Source organism: Vipera ursinii (genome assembly GCF_947247035.1).
Source record: "Vipera ursinii genome assembly, chromosome: 6".
In the NCBI taxonomy this organism is placed as follows: Eukaryota; Metazoa; Chordata; class Lepidosauria; order Squamata; family Viperidae; genus Vipera; species Vipera ursinii.
This window is the reverse complement of record NC_139515.1, coordinates 8,858,564-8,873,036: the sequence shown is the minus strand read 5'-3', so window position 1 is coordinate 8,873,036 and position 14,473 is coordinate 8,858,564. Positions and strand designations below refer to the sequence as shown.

Below are 14,473 nucleotides of genomic sequence, written 5' to 3'. Positions count from 1 at the left end.
AGGCTTATAATTGTCACCGGTACATGGTGATATTTCTAGATCTCATGTTTATCCTGCAAAGGGGTGTGCGTTTGTGTGTGTGTGTGTGTGTGAACGCAGGCTAGAAGACCAAGCACTGAACAAATTCACCCATTTTCCGGGCTAACTGCCGACGAAGGTCAACTACTGTAGTTCCTTTGCTCCATCTGCTTCCAACTGGACGGATTCTCACCCATGTTGCACAACCGCAGAGCAATGATAAATCACAGGCGTGACCCGAAACTCAAGCGGTATTCTCAAGGGCAAGATCTACCCGAAAAGCTATTTGCTTGCTTGCAAAGCCATCGTTCTCCTGGTAGGAGGAGGACTGCAGCTCTTTGTATTAAAATTCTAATTTCCGTTATCTTCCTATTTTCTTCTCTTCTGCGTTTGGCAAGCAGTGGAAGGACTGTTTGTCTCTTTCTTTTTTTTTTCCTCACCTGAAATTAACTTGGCTGGGGTTTTTATTATTCTCACACAGGCCAGAATGCCGTTTTAACGAGAGCAGGCGTTTTAATTAAGCACCGTAAACCTCGCCGTTCAAGGAAGGAAGGACTGCGCGATTATCAAGCTAGGAGAGCAAAACTGGCAAGCCTTTGTGAGATTAGGGAGAAAAATGAAAGATTGCAAAGGAAGAGCCGGCAAATTCGCTGGTCATTTGACATTGGCCTGGAAAGAAGTCTATTCTTCAGCAAAGTACACGTAGTCCTTGATTTACGACCACGCACACAACATTTCTGTTGCTAAGCGAGACAGTTGTTAAGCACGTTTTACTCCATTTTTTTTCAACCTTTCTTGCCACAGCTATTAGGTGAATGACTGCACTGTTAGGTCGTAACCTGGGGCAAAATTGAATGAACAAAAGTTTCTCTTAGCAACAGAAATGTTTGGCTCAGTTGTGGTCATAAGTTGAGGACTACTTGCAAAATTAGTAGTATCAGCTATAAAACAGACATATGTTATATTAAAAAGGTAAAGGTTCCCCCACACATGCGTGCTAGTCGTTTCCGACTCTAGGGGCTGGTGCTCATCTCTGTTTCAAAGCCGAAGAGCCAGCACTTGTCCGAGGACGTCTCCGTGGTCATGTGGCCGGCATGACTAGACGCCAAAGGCGCACGGAACGCTGTTACCTTCCCACCGTAGTGGTCCCTATTTTTCTACTTGCATTTTTACGTGCTTTCGAACTGCTAGGTTGGCAGAAGCTGGGATGAGTAACAGGCGCTCACTCTGTTACGCGGCACTCGGGATTTGACCCACCAAACTGCCGACCTTCTGATCGACAAGCTCAGCGTCTTAACCCACTGAGCCACCGCGTTATATTACGTATCCCCAAAACCTTTCTTCAAGCTTTAGTCCTTTCCATAAATGTCAGCTAGACTACCTACTTTGTACCTCCCAGCCCCCACTCAAATGTTAAAGGTGGTCTTGATTCCTCCCCACCCCCCACCCCCCACCCCCCCCAAAATACGTTATGCCTTAGAAACGGGTCTTCAAACTTGGCCCTTTTATGACTTGTGGACCTCAACTCCCAGAATTCCTCAGCCAGGCATGCTGGCTGAGGAAGTCTGGGAGTTGCAGTCCACAAGTCATAAAAGGGCCAAATTTGAAGAGCCCTGCCTTATAATATGGAACTTGTTATGCACTGGGCTCATTAGTAATACCATGTGGGTTGCTGGAGCAGCTAACGGCTCTCCAGCAACGCAGACTACAAGTCTCCAGCACTATAATTGGTATCCCTAGGCGGCAATGGTTGTTTCACACCTATTGGCTGCCGCCTAGGGGCTAGACTATATATTGCGGCTAGTTGCAGCCATTTGCCAGTACAGTTTCTACACGAAAATAAACTACGTGTTTCCCTGTACTCAGTTACCTCGTCTTCATTCCTGCGCCAAAGAAATCGCGACTTAACAGAACTCATTTGGTGCTATCAAAATTACAAACAGCTCAGAAGCCAAAAACTGGTAACAGATGCAGGAGATGAACTCTGCACCCACCACCAGGAAATGATGAAAGCCTGGCTGATGATTAATTACCAATTAACACTTTTCTCCCAAGTAGGCCGGAGCCTTGCTGGCTGCAGGCTGTGGTGTTTTCATGCGTATTGACTTAATAATGAATTCTGCCTCCATTAACTGGGTTCATTTGTGCTTGAGTTTTGCAGCTAGAGTTTAGTTTAATTCAGGAGGAAAGTGGGGTTCAAAAGTGCTTCATAATAATAGGAGAGAATAGAGCTGGAAGGGACCTGGGAGGTCTTCTAGTCCTGCCCCCTGCTCAAGCAGGAGAAGATATACTCTTCTTAAAAATCTCCAGTGATGGAGCGCCCACGATTTCTGACGGCAAGCTGTTCCACTAGTTGTCTTCATTGTCAGGAAGTTTCTCTTTAATTCCAGGTTGCTTCTCTCTTTGATCAGCTTCCAACCATTGTTTCTCATCCTGCCCTCTGGTGCTGTTCTGTACCAGCCTGCTACCGGCCCTGCAGAAAAGGCAGGGACAACCCCTTTTACAAGAAGGCAAGAGGCTGGAATTAAGCCTGCCAAATTTATTGATACAAAAACAAACAAGACACGAACCAAGAAACAGGAGTTATTCAAGCGGTTGCCTTCAGCAAACCAGCCCTCCCACGCATTCCCCTTTTATACAGTTTAGGGCGTGGCTTCTCTCTGCCTCCTTCTGAGGTGCCCCATTGCCTTCCTCTGTTTACTCCTGATTGACTGCCTCCTGCGTCGGGCGTCCTTGAACAGGGCCAGCTGTGGGTCATCTTCATCCACGCTGTCAGGCTCACACAGCTGGGTCTCCGTCGTGACCAGGTGGGAGGGGCCTGGCTGAGGGCTCTCATCAGCAAGCTCTTCAACACCCCCCTCCTCCTCTGAGTCGTCCGACCCAACTGCCGAACCCACAGGCTGACCCTGAATCACAACAGGTGCTTTGGAGAATGTGACCCCCTCCTCTTCTTTGTGGCAGCTCCTCAGATACTGGAACACTGCTATTATGTCTCCCCCATTTCTTCTTTTCTTTGGACTAGCCGAACCCAAGTCCCGCAGCTGTTCTTCGTATGTTTTAGTCTCCAGGCCTTGGATCGTCTTAGTTGCTCTTTTCTCTGAATTTTTTTTCCCAAACTCTCAGGGGCTTTTTTGTGGTGACCAAAATAATGCTCGCAATCTCTATGAATTAGACTAAAAAATAATGGTGGGTGCAGCCGACAGATAAGCAGGGAAAAACATCTGACAAACAAGTAGAAAACTACAGCCTAGTCAAGGAACTATCAAGAGAAAACCATATCCTCACCCACACTGGCAGGGCAAGCCAGGGTATATAGACAGGGAGCAGACCCCATACGCCCTCACACTGATGATGTTATCTAGTAGGGTCATGAAATGTCTGCACCAAGCTCAAGGAGCACCAAGGACCCCACAGTCCCCTCCTCCTCCTCCTCCTCCTCCTCCTCCTCCTCCTCCTCTTCTTCTTCTTCTTCTTCTTCTTCTTCTTCTTCTTCTTCTTCTTCTTCTTCTTCTTCTTCTTCTTCTTCTTCTTCTTCTTCTTCCTTCTAGCACTGATGATGTTACTTAGTTGGGTCATGAAACGTCTGCAAGAAAAGCACCAAGCTCAGAGAGCACCAAGGACCCCACAGTACCACCTCCACCACCACCACCTCCTCCTCCTCCTCCTCCTCCTCCTCCTCCTCCTCCTCCTCCTCTTCTTCTTCTTCTTCTTCTTCTTCTTCTTCTTCTTCTTCTTCTTCTTCTTCTTCTTCTTCTTCTTCTTCTTCTTCTTCTTCTTCTTCTTCTTCTTCTCCCTTCTAGCACTGATGATGTTACTTAGTTGGGTCATGAAACGTCTGCACGAAAATCACCAAGCTCAGAGAGCACCAAGGACCCCACAGTTCAACCCTGAACTACAAATATTCTCTTCTATCAGACGTGAGAATGTTAAGATATTTTTTCAGTGAAGACATTTTTCACACAGGGTTTGGGATGAATACAAAATCTCGGGAACTTTCATTGGGGTTTTTCTAGCAAGCTAATTAAAGTGGAGCCTCTTGAAGTACAGGCAGTCCTCTACTTACGACAGTTCATGTGGTGACCGTTCAACGTTACAACGGCACTGGAAAAAAAGTGACTTATGGCCGTTTTCCCCACTTACAACCATTGCAGCATCCCCATGATCCAAATTCAGACGTTTGGCAACTGACTCGTATTTATGACGATTGCAGCGTGCCAGGGTCATGTGATCCCCTTTTGCGACCTTCCAACAAGCAAAGTCATGGGGAAGCTAGATTCACTTAACGGCCTGTGGCAAGAAAAGTCATAAAATGGGGCAAAACTCACTGAACAAACATCTCACTGGGCAGCACAAATTACCAGTGTTAGCTTCCTGGCCAGAAGCAACTTGTTCCAAAATTTATCTAGAAGGAAAAAACCAACAACCCACAATTCCTCTCAAACCTTGAAGAGGGTTGCAAACTTCTCTCTTTAACATGCTGGCCTTGTCTTCACATTCAGGGACAGTCACTCTAATTTCTCTCCTGGACTAAATTCAAGTTACCTTGCAAATACTCTTCTGATCTCAGCGCCAGGATCTGCAGCCCACGGAAGCATTAAGAATGGAGAAACAATCTGTTCTGCTGATTACTACCGAGTGTAAACTGCCCTCCGGGGAAATGGGTTGGAGGGGGGCAGCATTAATATTTTTAAGTGTCTACTTAAGTAGCTAGATAACAGATAATGTTGTGCTGCCCCTGAAGGGGTCTCACGTACTTGCAATTGTAATCGGCCTAACCAGCCACGTTTAATGAAATTGCCTTTTTCATTGGATCACGCAGTATTGTTAGTCCCAATGAACTCGGTTATGTGGCACTTTTTAGATTATGGGTCGCTTCTGTGGGCTGAAGTACAGCTCAGTCTTATGTGAATTTTGCCCCCTTATGTGACCTTTCTTGCCACAGTTGTCAAGTGAATCACCGCAGTGGTTAAGTTAGTAAGGCCGCTGCTAAACGAATCGGGCTTCCCCCATTGATTTTGCTTCTGAGAATGTAGCAAAGAGGGATCACGTGAGCCCAGGGCTTGGCAACCGTCCTAACCACTGCTTTTTTTGCAAAAGAAAAAGGTGCCGGAACTCACACATGTCATACAACCCGCCTTGCCTACCCTACAAGGTTCCATCCAAAAAAGGTGCCGGAACTCCGTTCTGAGCTTTCTATGACAAAAAAAGCCCTGGTCCTATGAGTCAGTTGCCAAGCGTCTGAATTTTGATGACATGACCATGGGGATGCTGCAATGGTTGTGTGAAAAATGGTCTTAAGTCTCTTTTTGCAGTGCCGTTGTTAACTTTAAAACGAATTGTTGTAAATCAAGGACTTTAATACCACCTTATGCCTTGATAAGACCACATTTGGAATCCTGCATCCAATTTTGTTCGCCATGATATAAAAAAAAGATGGCGAGACTCTGGAAAGAGTACAGAGAAGAGCCACAAGATGATCAGGGGACTGGAGGCTAAAATATACGAAGGATGATTGCAGGAACTGGGTATGTCTAGTTTAATGAAGAGAGTCTACGTTGACATCCCTACAATGAGAATTTCATAACTTGTGTCCAAAATCCATTCATGGTGCCTACACAATGTAACTAGTTGAGTGGCTTCTGACCAGCACATATATATTCGTACGCCTAGTCTAATAAAAAGGACTAAGGGTGACATGATAGCAGCCTTCTAATGTTTGAGGGGCTGCCCCAAGGAAGAGGGAGACGAGCTATTCTCCAAAGCGCCTGAAGGCAGGACAAGAAGCAACGGATGGAGACTAATCAAGGAGAGAACCAACCTGGAACGAAGGAGAAACTTCCTGACAGTTAGAACAATTAACCAGTGGAACATCCTGCCTCCAGAAGCTGTGAATACTCCAACACTGGAAGTTTTTAAGAAGAGACTGGACAGCCATATGTCTGAAATGGTATAGGCTTTCCTGCCTGAGCAGGAGGTCGGACTAGATGACCTCCGAGGTCCCTTCCAACTTTACTATTCTATTCTATTCTATTCTATTCTATTCTATTCTATTCTATTCTATTCTAATTCTATTCTATTCCTCTATATTCTGTTCTATTCTATTCTATTCTATTCTATTCTATTCTATTCTTTATTTCTATTCTATTCTATTCCTATTCTATTCTCCATTCCATTCCAATTTCTATTCTACTATCTTTACCTACAAAGATCAAATGATACAGCCAATGGTTTTCCCTATGATAGCCTATGGATGCAGAGAGCTTGGAAAAAGAACAAAGTTTTGATGATTTAATTAAAAGACTATAGAGCTGGCCATCTTATGCAACATAATCCTGGCTGTCTCACAAACAATTAACTGGGAAACAGGTAGCTAAATGCACGTGTTTGGCATGGTAATTGTTAATTTATTCCCAAGCCACAATTTTCCTTCTTAAAAATTTTCCACCAGCATGATGTAATTATCTCTCTCAAATCTCCCTGTGGGCACCTTAGGACCATCTTACCTTGGCTACAAAGCAGCACAGAAATCAATTTTTTTTTTAAAAAAAGAGTTTCTTAGTTCAATAATAAATAATAAAGAAGATGCCTGCCCCTGCCAGAAGAACCGGGTTTAAAAAACTGATAATGCTGACATTTGCCAGAGGCAGCAGCCATTTAAATTTATTTTGATTTACGCTTCCTAACAACTGTTCCTACACGAAGGCAAGAAAGAGTTGATCGCAAGTCCTTCAGAAACACACGGGTAAGTCGCGACCGCAACGGGAGGCCAACATTTCTTTTGCTAAGGGAAACATTTGTTAAGCGAGTTTTGCCCCATTGTATGACTTTCTTGCCACGGCTGTGAGGTAAATCACTCCAGCTGCTTCTGACAAGCAAAGTCAGTGGGGAAATCCAGGTTCACTTAACAACCGAGTTACCAGCTTAACAACTGCAACGATACACTTAGCAACTGTGGCAAGACAGGTCGTGAAATGGGGCAAAACTCCCTTAGCGAATGTCTGAGTTAGCGACCTAATTTTGGTCTCAACTGTGGTCGTTCAGTCGGGGACTACCTGTGTTTGGTTTGGCCAAAGGTATTTTTAATTTTCCGTTATCACTGCAGCTGTCCCTAACCCTGAGGGAAGCATTTCCCAAGCATTTTGGCCAGGCCGCAAATAGTATCCAGCTATTATTAAATTATATCTGAGGCCCCGGCGTTGGTCTCATTTTATCCGCAATCTTTTGTCGTTTCTTTGGCAGAAATTATAGCCTTTCTAAAGATTCACAGAGTATTATCACTGCACTATAAATATGAAGGGACGCAGTGGCTCAGCGGGTTAGGATGCTGAGCTTGTCGATCTGAAGGTCGGCAGTTTGGCGGGTCGAATCCCGAGTGCCACGTGACAGAGTGAGCGCCTGTTACTCGTCCCAGCTTCTGCCAACCTAGCAGTTCGAAAGCACGTAAAAATGCAAGTAGAAAAATAGGGACCACTCCGGTGGGAAGGTAACAGCGTTCCGTGCGCCTTTGGCATCTAGTCATGCCAGCCACATGACCACGGAGACGTCCTCGGACAAGCGCTGGCTCTTCGGCTTTGAAACAGAGATGAGCACCGGCCCCTAGAGTTGGAAACGACTAGCACGCGTGTGCGGGGGAACCTTTACCTTTTTATAAATATGAAGCCACTAAGAAACCAAAACCAAACACTCAAGAAACAAAATACACAGTGGGAGAGACCTGGGTCCCGGCGGTATAAACGATGACCTCTATTTCCCAAGCAATTTTTGCCTAGTGCGGTGAAAGCATCTTTATTCCATTAAACGACTACGCAATGTCAGCATCGCTTTTCTTCGGTGACAAAGACATTCTTAAGTTAGAACTGCTACGGTTAAAATGCTATTTTTTGGAGTTGGCCGCCTTTCCGTTTTCCATTTCATCCTCTTCTTCATGGTTCCTCGTCGTCTGGCTGATTTCTTTTCTGGTTTAAAAAAAAAAAGAACAACACAAAAATTGGAGTGGATATGATTTATTAATAACAAGTGTACTCATTTGTTATTTCAGTTTTTCTCCAGGGGATACGGAAGGCACCAGGCTAGAAAACCAAAGAGACAGTTGAGTTCTAGTTCTGCTTTGGCATGAAAGCTGTCTGGGTGACTTTGGGCCAATCATCAGGAGACGGTGAGTTCTAGTCCAGTCTTCGGCATGAAAACCAACTGGGTGACTTTAAGCCAATCACCAGGAGACTGTGAGTTCTAGTTCCAATTTTGGCATGAAAGGCATCTGAGTGAATTTGGGCCAATCATCAGGAGATGGCGAATTCTAGTCTGGGTGACTTTTGGCTAATCATCAGGAGTGGCGAACTCTAGTTCAGCCGTAGGCACGAATGGGTGACTTTGGGCTGTGAGTTCTAATCCCACTTTACGCCTGAAAGCCAGGTGGGTGACATTGGGTCACTCCCTCTCTCTTAGCTGACCCACTTCATAAGGTTGTTGTTAAGGGGAAAATAAGAGGAAGAAGGAGCATTGTATTTGCCGCCTTGAGTTACTTATAAAAATAACAAAGGTGGGACATAAATCAATAAAGCTCAATAAATAAATAAATAAATAAATAAATAAATAAATAAATAAATAAACAAACAAACAAACAAACAAACAAATAAATAAATAAATCACCGCCACCACATGAGGTGGGTTGGGCTGAGAGAACATGACTCTCCCCAAAACTGCAGAGGGACCCAGGGTAGATCTGAACCTTCCTTCTCTTAACTCCATAATCTGAACCATGGCATCATCCTAACAGCTTGGCATAGACCAGGGGTAGCCAACCTTGGCTCTTTTATGACTCGTGGACTTCAATTCCCAGAATTCCTGAGCCAGCCACGCTGAGGGGAAAGGGAGAGGTTTCCAAGCTGAGCCATGCTGGCTCAGGAATTCTGGGAGTTGAAGTCCACGAGTCATAAAAGAGCCAAGGTGGCCTATCCCTGAACATGGACCAAGAAATGTAATAGATCGGTGGAGACATCGGGGGAAAAAAATACAAAGCAATAGTAAAATTAAGAACCAATAATCGTAGTAACCAAAATAATAATTAGAAATCAAATGATTTTTTTTATTGAAAAGTTTTATCATACATTTTATCTTTAATCTGATATTTTTGACCATGCCATATTTATGGACCAATGCAGCGTTTATTAATTTTTTATTTTATACACACACACACACACACACACACACACACACACACACACACAGAATCTGCACACAACACAAACTAAATACTATAAAAAAATAAAACACTCAATCCTAACTTTAGGGTCCTAACGTTATGGAGTCCTGTGTGACCACAGGATGACTGATCAGTTTTGGTAAAGGAACAGTTTATTATAGTAGAAAGAATTGGTAATTTTCCCGCTGTGGTCCTTTCACTAAAAAGCACCATAAAGCCTCAGTAGGGAAGCTTACAGCTTACTTGGATAACATTCCAGGCCACCTCGGCAGGCTTTAAATTTTAAATATCTATAGGTTAAATATTTAGCTCCACCCTCAAGAGGTTGTTTGCAAAATTTGTAAGCGTTTGCTGCTCTTTGATCAGAATTGGGGCTGTATAAATACACAAGACACCCTGTGTGATCGCAAGTAATGGATATTCTTTCACAGCAAAGGTTTTAGATGGGATTTGTTTAAGGTTTTAGCCTATTCATCATGGACTAAACAACATACAAAGAGTTCAATGAAAACTTTTCCGCCAGATTTCAATCTTTGCAATTCCAAGCCTCACTTAGCCATTTTAAAAGCAAAACAGCTCAGAAAGTCAGTCAGGAGACTAAGGGAAAATTCTGTGGTTTTCCATTACGCTCGATTTCCTGAAAACAAGTTTCTAAGCTCTTATCAGAGGGATACACAAACAGGTATTTTGGAGAACTGAAAATGATTTGTGAAAAGATGTGCATATCCACCCTTACTTTCTCTTTAAGATGCATCCAAAAACATAAATTTTGCAACTGTTTGAAAGGTAAGTTGTTCCTCCGAAAAAGTACTCAACTTACCTTAAAGTTAATGCAGAGGTGTTCTACTTTTTTCTAAAATGCCAAGTTATAAACGTTTAGATTGTGACAACTTTCAATTGGATTTCAACTCCCAGAATTACCCAGACAGTATGCTGGGAGTTGAAGTGCACACAAGCTGACTGGGGAATTCTGGGGGTTGAAGTCCACAAAAGTTGCCAAGGATGAGAAACATTGGATTGTAGACAAGGGGAGCGAATTGTTCTGTACCAGCCTGCTACCGGCCCTGCAGAAAAGGCAGGGACAACCCCTTTTACAAGAAGGCAAGAGGCTGGAACTAAGCCTGCCAAATTTATGGATACAAAAGCAAACAGAACAAGACACGAACCATGAAACAGGAGCTATTCAAGCAGTAGCCTTCAGCAAACCACCCCTCCCACGCATTCCCCTTTTATACAGTTCAGGGCGTGGCTTCTCTCTGCCTCCTTCCGAGGTGCCCCATTGCCTTCCTCTGTTTACTCCTGATTGACTGCCTCCTGCGTCGGGCCTCCTTGAACAGGGCCAGCTGTGAGTCATCTTCATCCACGCTGTCAGGCTCACACAGCTGGGTCTGCGTCGTGACCAGGTGGGAGAGGCCTGGCTGAGGGCTCTCATCAGCAAGCTCTCCAACCCCCTCAGCAACCTCTCCAACACCCCCCTCCTCCTACTCCTCTGAATTGTCCGACCCAACTGCCGAACCCACAGGCTGACCCTGAATCACAACACGAATGAGGTCTTTATCCTTCAGGAATGAGATTTCTAGAGTAGAGAACAGAGCCGGAAGGGACCTTGGAGGTCTTCTAGTCCAGCCCCCCGCTCAAGCAGGAGAACCTATACCATCTCAGACAAGTGACTGTCTAGCCTTTTCTTAAAAACCTCCAGTGATGGAGTGCCCACGATTTCTGGAGGCAAATTTCTGTGCCACTGGTTAATTGTCCTCACTGTCGGGAAGTTTCTCCTTAATTCTAGGTTGCTTCTCTCTTTGACCAGTTTCCAACCATTGTTTCTCATCCTTCCCTCTGGTGCTATTACAAACTATATTACAGTTGTGTTGTGGACGATGGGTTCCAATCACCTGTGACTACATGCTCATTACCTCCTTCACTGCAATGCGTTTTAAGACAACCTCTTTATATATTCCACTCAACTGTCTAGAACTTGGGTATGGAAAAAAAAATCTAATGGTAGGTTAAGTCTGCATGTATGAACACACACTCAATGTTCTGAAAACAAGGGTTTCAACCTTTCCTGGCACAATGACTTTTTTAGGTCAAAATAAAATCCTCTGCGTAACTCTCTGCAAATCTGCTTACCAGTTTCAGCAAGTCAATTAATTTGTGAACGTCTTCTCCCGTGGAAAGATCAACAAAATCTTTGGGCAACCTGTAGCTCAGATACGGACTTGGCTGGACCGTGAGGTTGCTGTTTGTGCAACGGAACGACGGAGAGTCCTAATTTGGAACAGAAGAGCAAACCAAGAAAGATGCACTCAATTATTTCCTTTGCAATTTTTTTGGGGGGGTATTCATTAGTTTAATCGATGCATTCTGAAACACTCGTGTATTGCAGCTTCTCTTAAATGGTGAACGGCTTCAAAATATCTAACAGTACTTTCATACTCTGGGGGGGGGGAAGAGAAAAACTGGGGATTCTGCAAAACGTGGATCGAGATCAGGATTTCCTCGGAGACCTCTAGAGATGAGAACAACTCAAGGTGCTGAAAGATTCCATCGATATTAGAGCAACTTCTTCCACACCCATTAATTGCTAGTTTGCAAGTTGGAGAAAGGAGAAGTGAATGGACGGAGGACAAGGGCCTATCCCACTGTTTCCCAGTCTCAGCAAGTTTAAGATATATGGACTTCAACTCCCAGAATTCCTCAGCTCACTCCCTTCTTGATAAGGTCACAAGACTACTCAATTAATAAACTATTCTATTCCATCGCCTGGTTGTGAGTCACAAGCCTAAAATTCTTACTGTCCATGAAGCTTTTATTCCTTTCATAGTTAATTTACAGTTACATTATAGAACTATAATTTAGACTTCATTTCCAAGAAAGCAAAATTGCAGCAATGGGTATTTTTAAAAAAAGTAAAATGTCCATGCCTAGCAAAATCAGGAAAGTTGGCTTAAGTGCATGTATGTATGCCTTTATGTAGATTTATATTGTACTTTTTTTTTTTAATGAATCCGTTCTGTTCTCCTACCTCTTCCATGGCTGCACCTTCGGTCTGGTCATTTTTCAAACTGTTTCCGGATCTTATTTCTTCCCAGGTAAACAGTAGAGAATCCGTCACTTCCCCAAATGGATTAAAATCAATGAGCCACACTCTGCCCTGATGGAGGGCGGTTAAGAGTCAAAATGGAACAAGCCGTAGTATGTGACAACATAAAATAAAAGACAAATAAAATAAAAGGCAACGTAAAAATGTTCAAATGCCACACGGATGCAGTTCATTTCTAAACTCTTAAGTTATTGTTCATTTGTGTTCTCAATCTGCTTTTTCACTTCTTTTATTAGAAGCTCACTAATTCTTCTTCCAGATGGACTTAAAAAAAACACGTTTTAGAACGGTTTTTTTCCCCCCAAATGCCAGAATTTTATCATGATGAACTGCTAGGTTTCCATCTACATAAATGTGCAGAGGTGAAGGTTAGGGCAGGATTGATAACATTCAAAGCTCATTTATAACCAAGTGGCCTTAGACAATCTTCTTAGTCAAATTTAAGGTCTGTTTTAACCGTAAAACAATTGTGGAATGTCAGACCAACATCAGGATGATTTTGACAGAGCTACAGAGGGATTTCTTCAACTCTTAAACAGTGTTGCAAGATCACAAGTGTTTAAGCACTGCCATCGCTACATCTGGTGTGGACTCCAGTGAGTGAAAATGCTGGACAGACAAAACTGTTTTGAAGTCCTATCTAGTGGCATTTTCCGTAATCTTAAATTAAAATGAGAAAATGCTTTGGGTCCATGCCAAGAATTCTATAAAGCCAAGATTAGCTCACCATTTTTTAGCAATATGAGCCAGAAATATATGTTACTCAGCAAGAGCAGAATAAAACATTAAAGGTTTTCACTGCTGCCATTCTCTAAACACCCACTGATGTATACAGAAAGTAGAAATAAATAAATACTTTTAAGCAAATGAAGTTATACGTTCTGCCTGCTTGGAGGAACACAATGTTGTTAATAGCCAGATGATTCTGGATTCGCGCAAAGAATACATGACATTGCAGAATAAGGTATACAACTCATCACCAGGCATTATCATCCAATTGGTGCAAACTTTCTATTTTAACGTGTGTAAAATCATATTGAACTTGACTGTTTTTAATAGAGCGCAGGAATAAAACAAAACAAAGCAATTAAAACAATCCGAAATAAAATAGAGCCTTGCCATTGAGAAAGTAATGACTTCCTTGAGTTAGGTTTAATTCTGGTAAACTATCTGGATTTATCCACAAAGCAGTGTCAACCCAATAACATAGACCAGACATGTCAAACACAAGGCCCGGGGGCCGGATCTGGCCCGCGGAGTGGTTTCATGTGGCCCGCGAAGCCATCCTGGAAACAGTGAGGGAACGGCCCCCACTGCCTTGGCCCTGGCCCAGAGACCCTCCTCCTGCCAGAGACCCTCAGATCTGTCCCACTCCTGCCCAGGCCCCCATAGGCACCCTTGATGCGAACGATGTACTGTAGAGCTGGCCACACCCACCCAGTAGGCCATATGCACTCTAGCCACGCCCACCCAGTAGGCCACACCCACCCAGGCCACACCCACCCAGCCCCCTGAGGGCAACCGCAATGCTGATGCGGCCGTCAATGACATTGAGTTTGACACCCCTGACATAGACACAGACTAAAACGCCAATTCCATGTCAGTCTGGATTACTACTATTGTGACAGCACTTTAGATCAGGGGTCTTCAAACTTGGCCCTTTTATGACTTGTGGACTTCAACTCCCAAAATTCCTCAGACAGCTGATCTAGATAATCCAGATGGCTTATCTTCCTGGGAACTTGTGAGGGATTGTCTTAAGATGTTTTCTCAAGAGCCTTAAGATGTTTTCTCAAGAGCCTTGGTGGAGCAGTGGGCTAATGCCTCCTTAAGAAACACCAGCTGCCTGCAATTAGTGCAGGTTCGAGTCCCACCAGGCTCAAGGTTGACTCAGCCTTCCATCCTTCCGAGGTAGGTAAAATGAGGACCCAGATTGTTGGGGGCAATAAGCTGACTTTGTAATAATGCCGCTTGGGGGTGTGTGTGTGAAAGCCCTAATAAGCAGGCATATACATAGAATGAAGGCTACCGCTAAGCTTGTAAGCCGCCCTGAGTCTTCGGAGAAGGGCGGGATATAAATGGAATTTTTTTAAAAAAAAGTTGCTTCATTTATCTGGGTACAAGCCCTGCTTATCTGACCACTGCCTTAG

General features: G+C 43.8%; 1 protein-coding gene across 2 annotated transcripts in view; it reads right to left on the bottom strand.

Moving 5' to 3' along the window:
• Nucleotides 1–7,721: 7,721 nt before the first annotated feature.
• Nucleotides 7,722–14,473, bottom strand: part of CDC123 (cell division cycle 123) — a 31,957-nt gene continuing 25,205 nt past the window's right edge. The window contains exons 12-14 of one of the 2 annotated variants that reach the window (XM_083366344.1): nucleotides 12,246–12,374; nucleotides 11,351–11,488; nucleotides 7,722–7,973 (exon numbers count right to left, since the gene is read on the bottom strand). In XM_083366344.1, the coding sequence (XP_083222470.1) occupies nucleotides 7,941–7,973; nucleotides 11,351–11,488; nucleotides 12,246–12,374 (300 nt within the window). In that variant the 3' untranslated portion in view covers nucleotides 7,722–7,940. The remainder of the gene's footprint in view (nucleotides 7,974–11,350; nucleotides 11,489–12,245; nucleotides 12,375–14,473) is intronic. The other variant, XM_083366343.1, reaches the window with a different exon arrangement.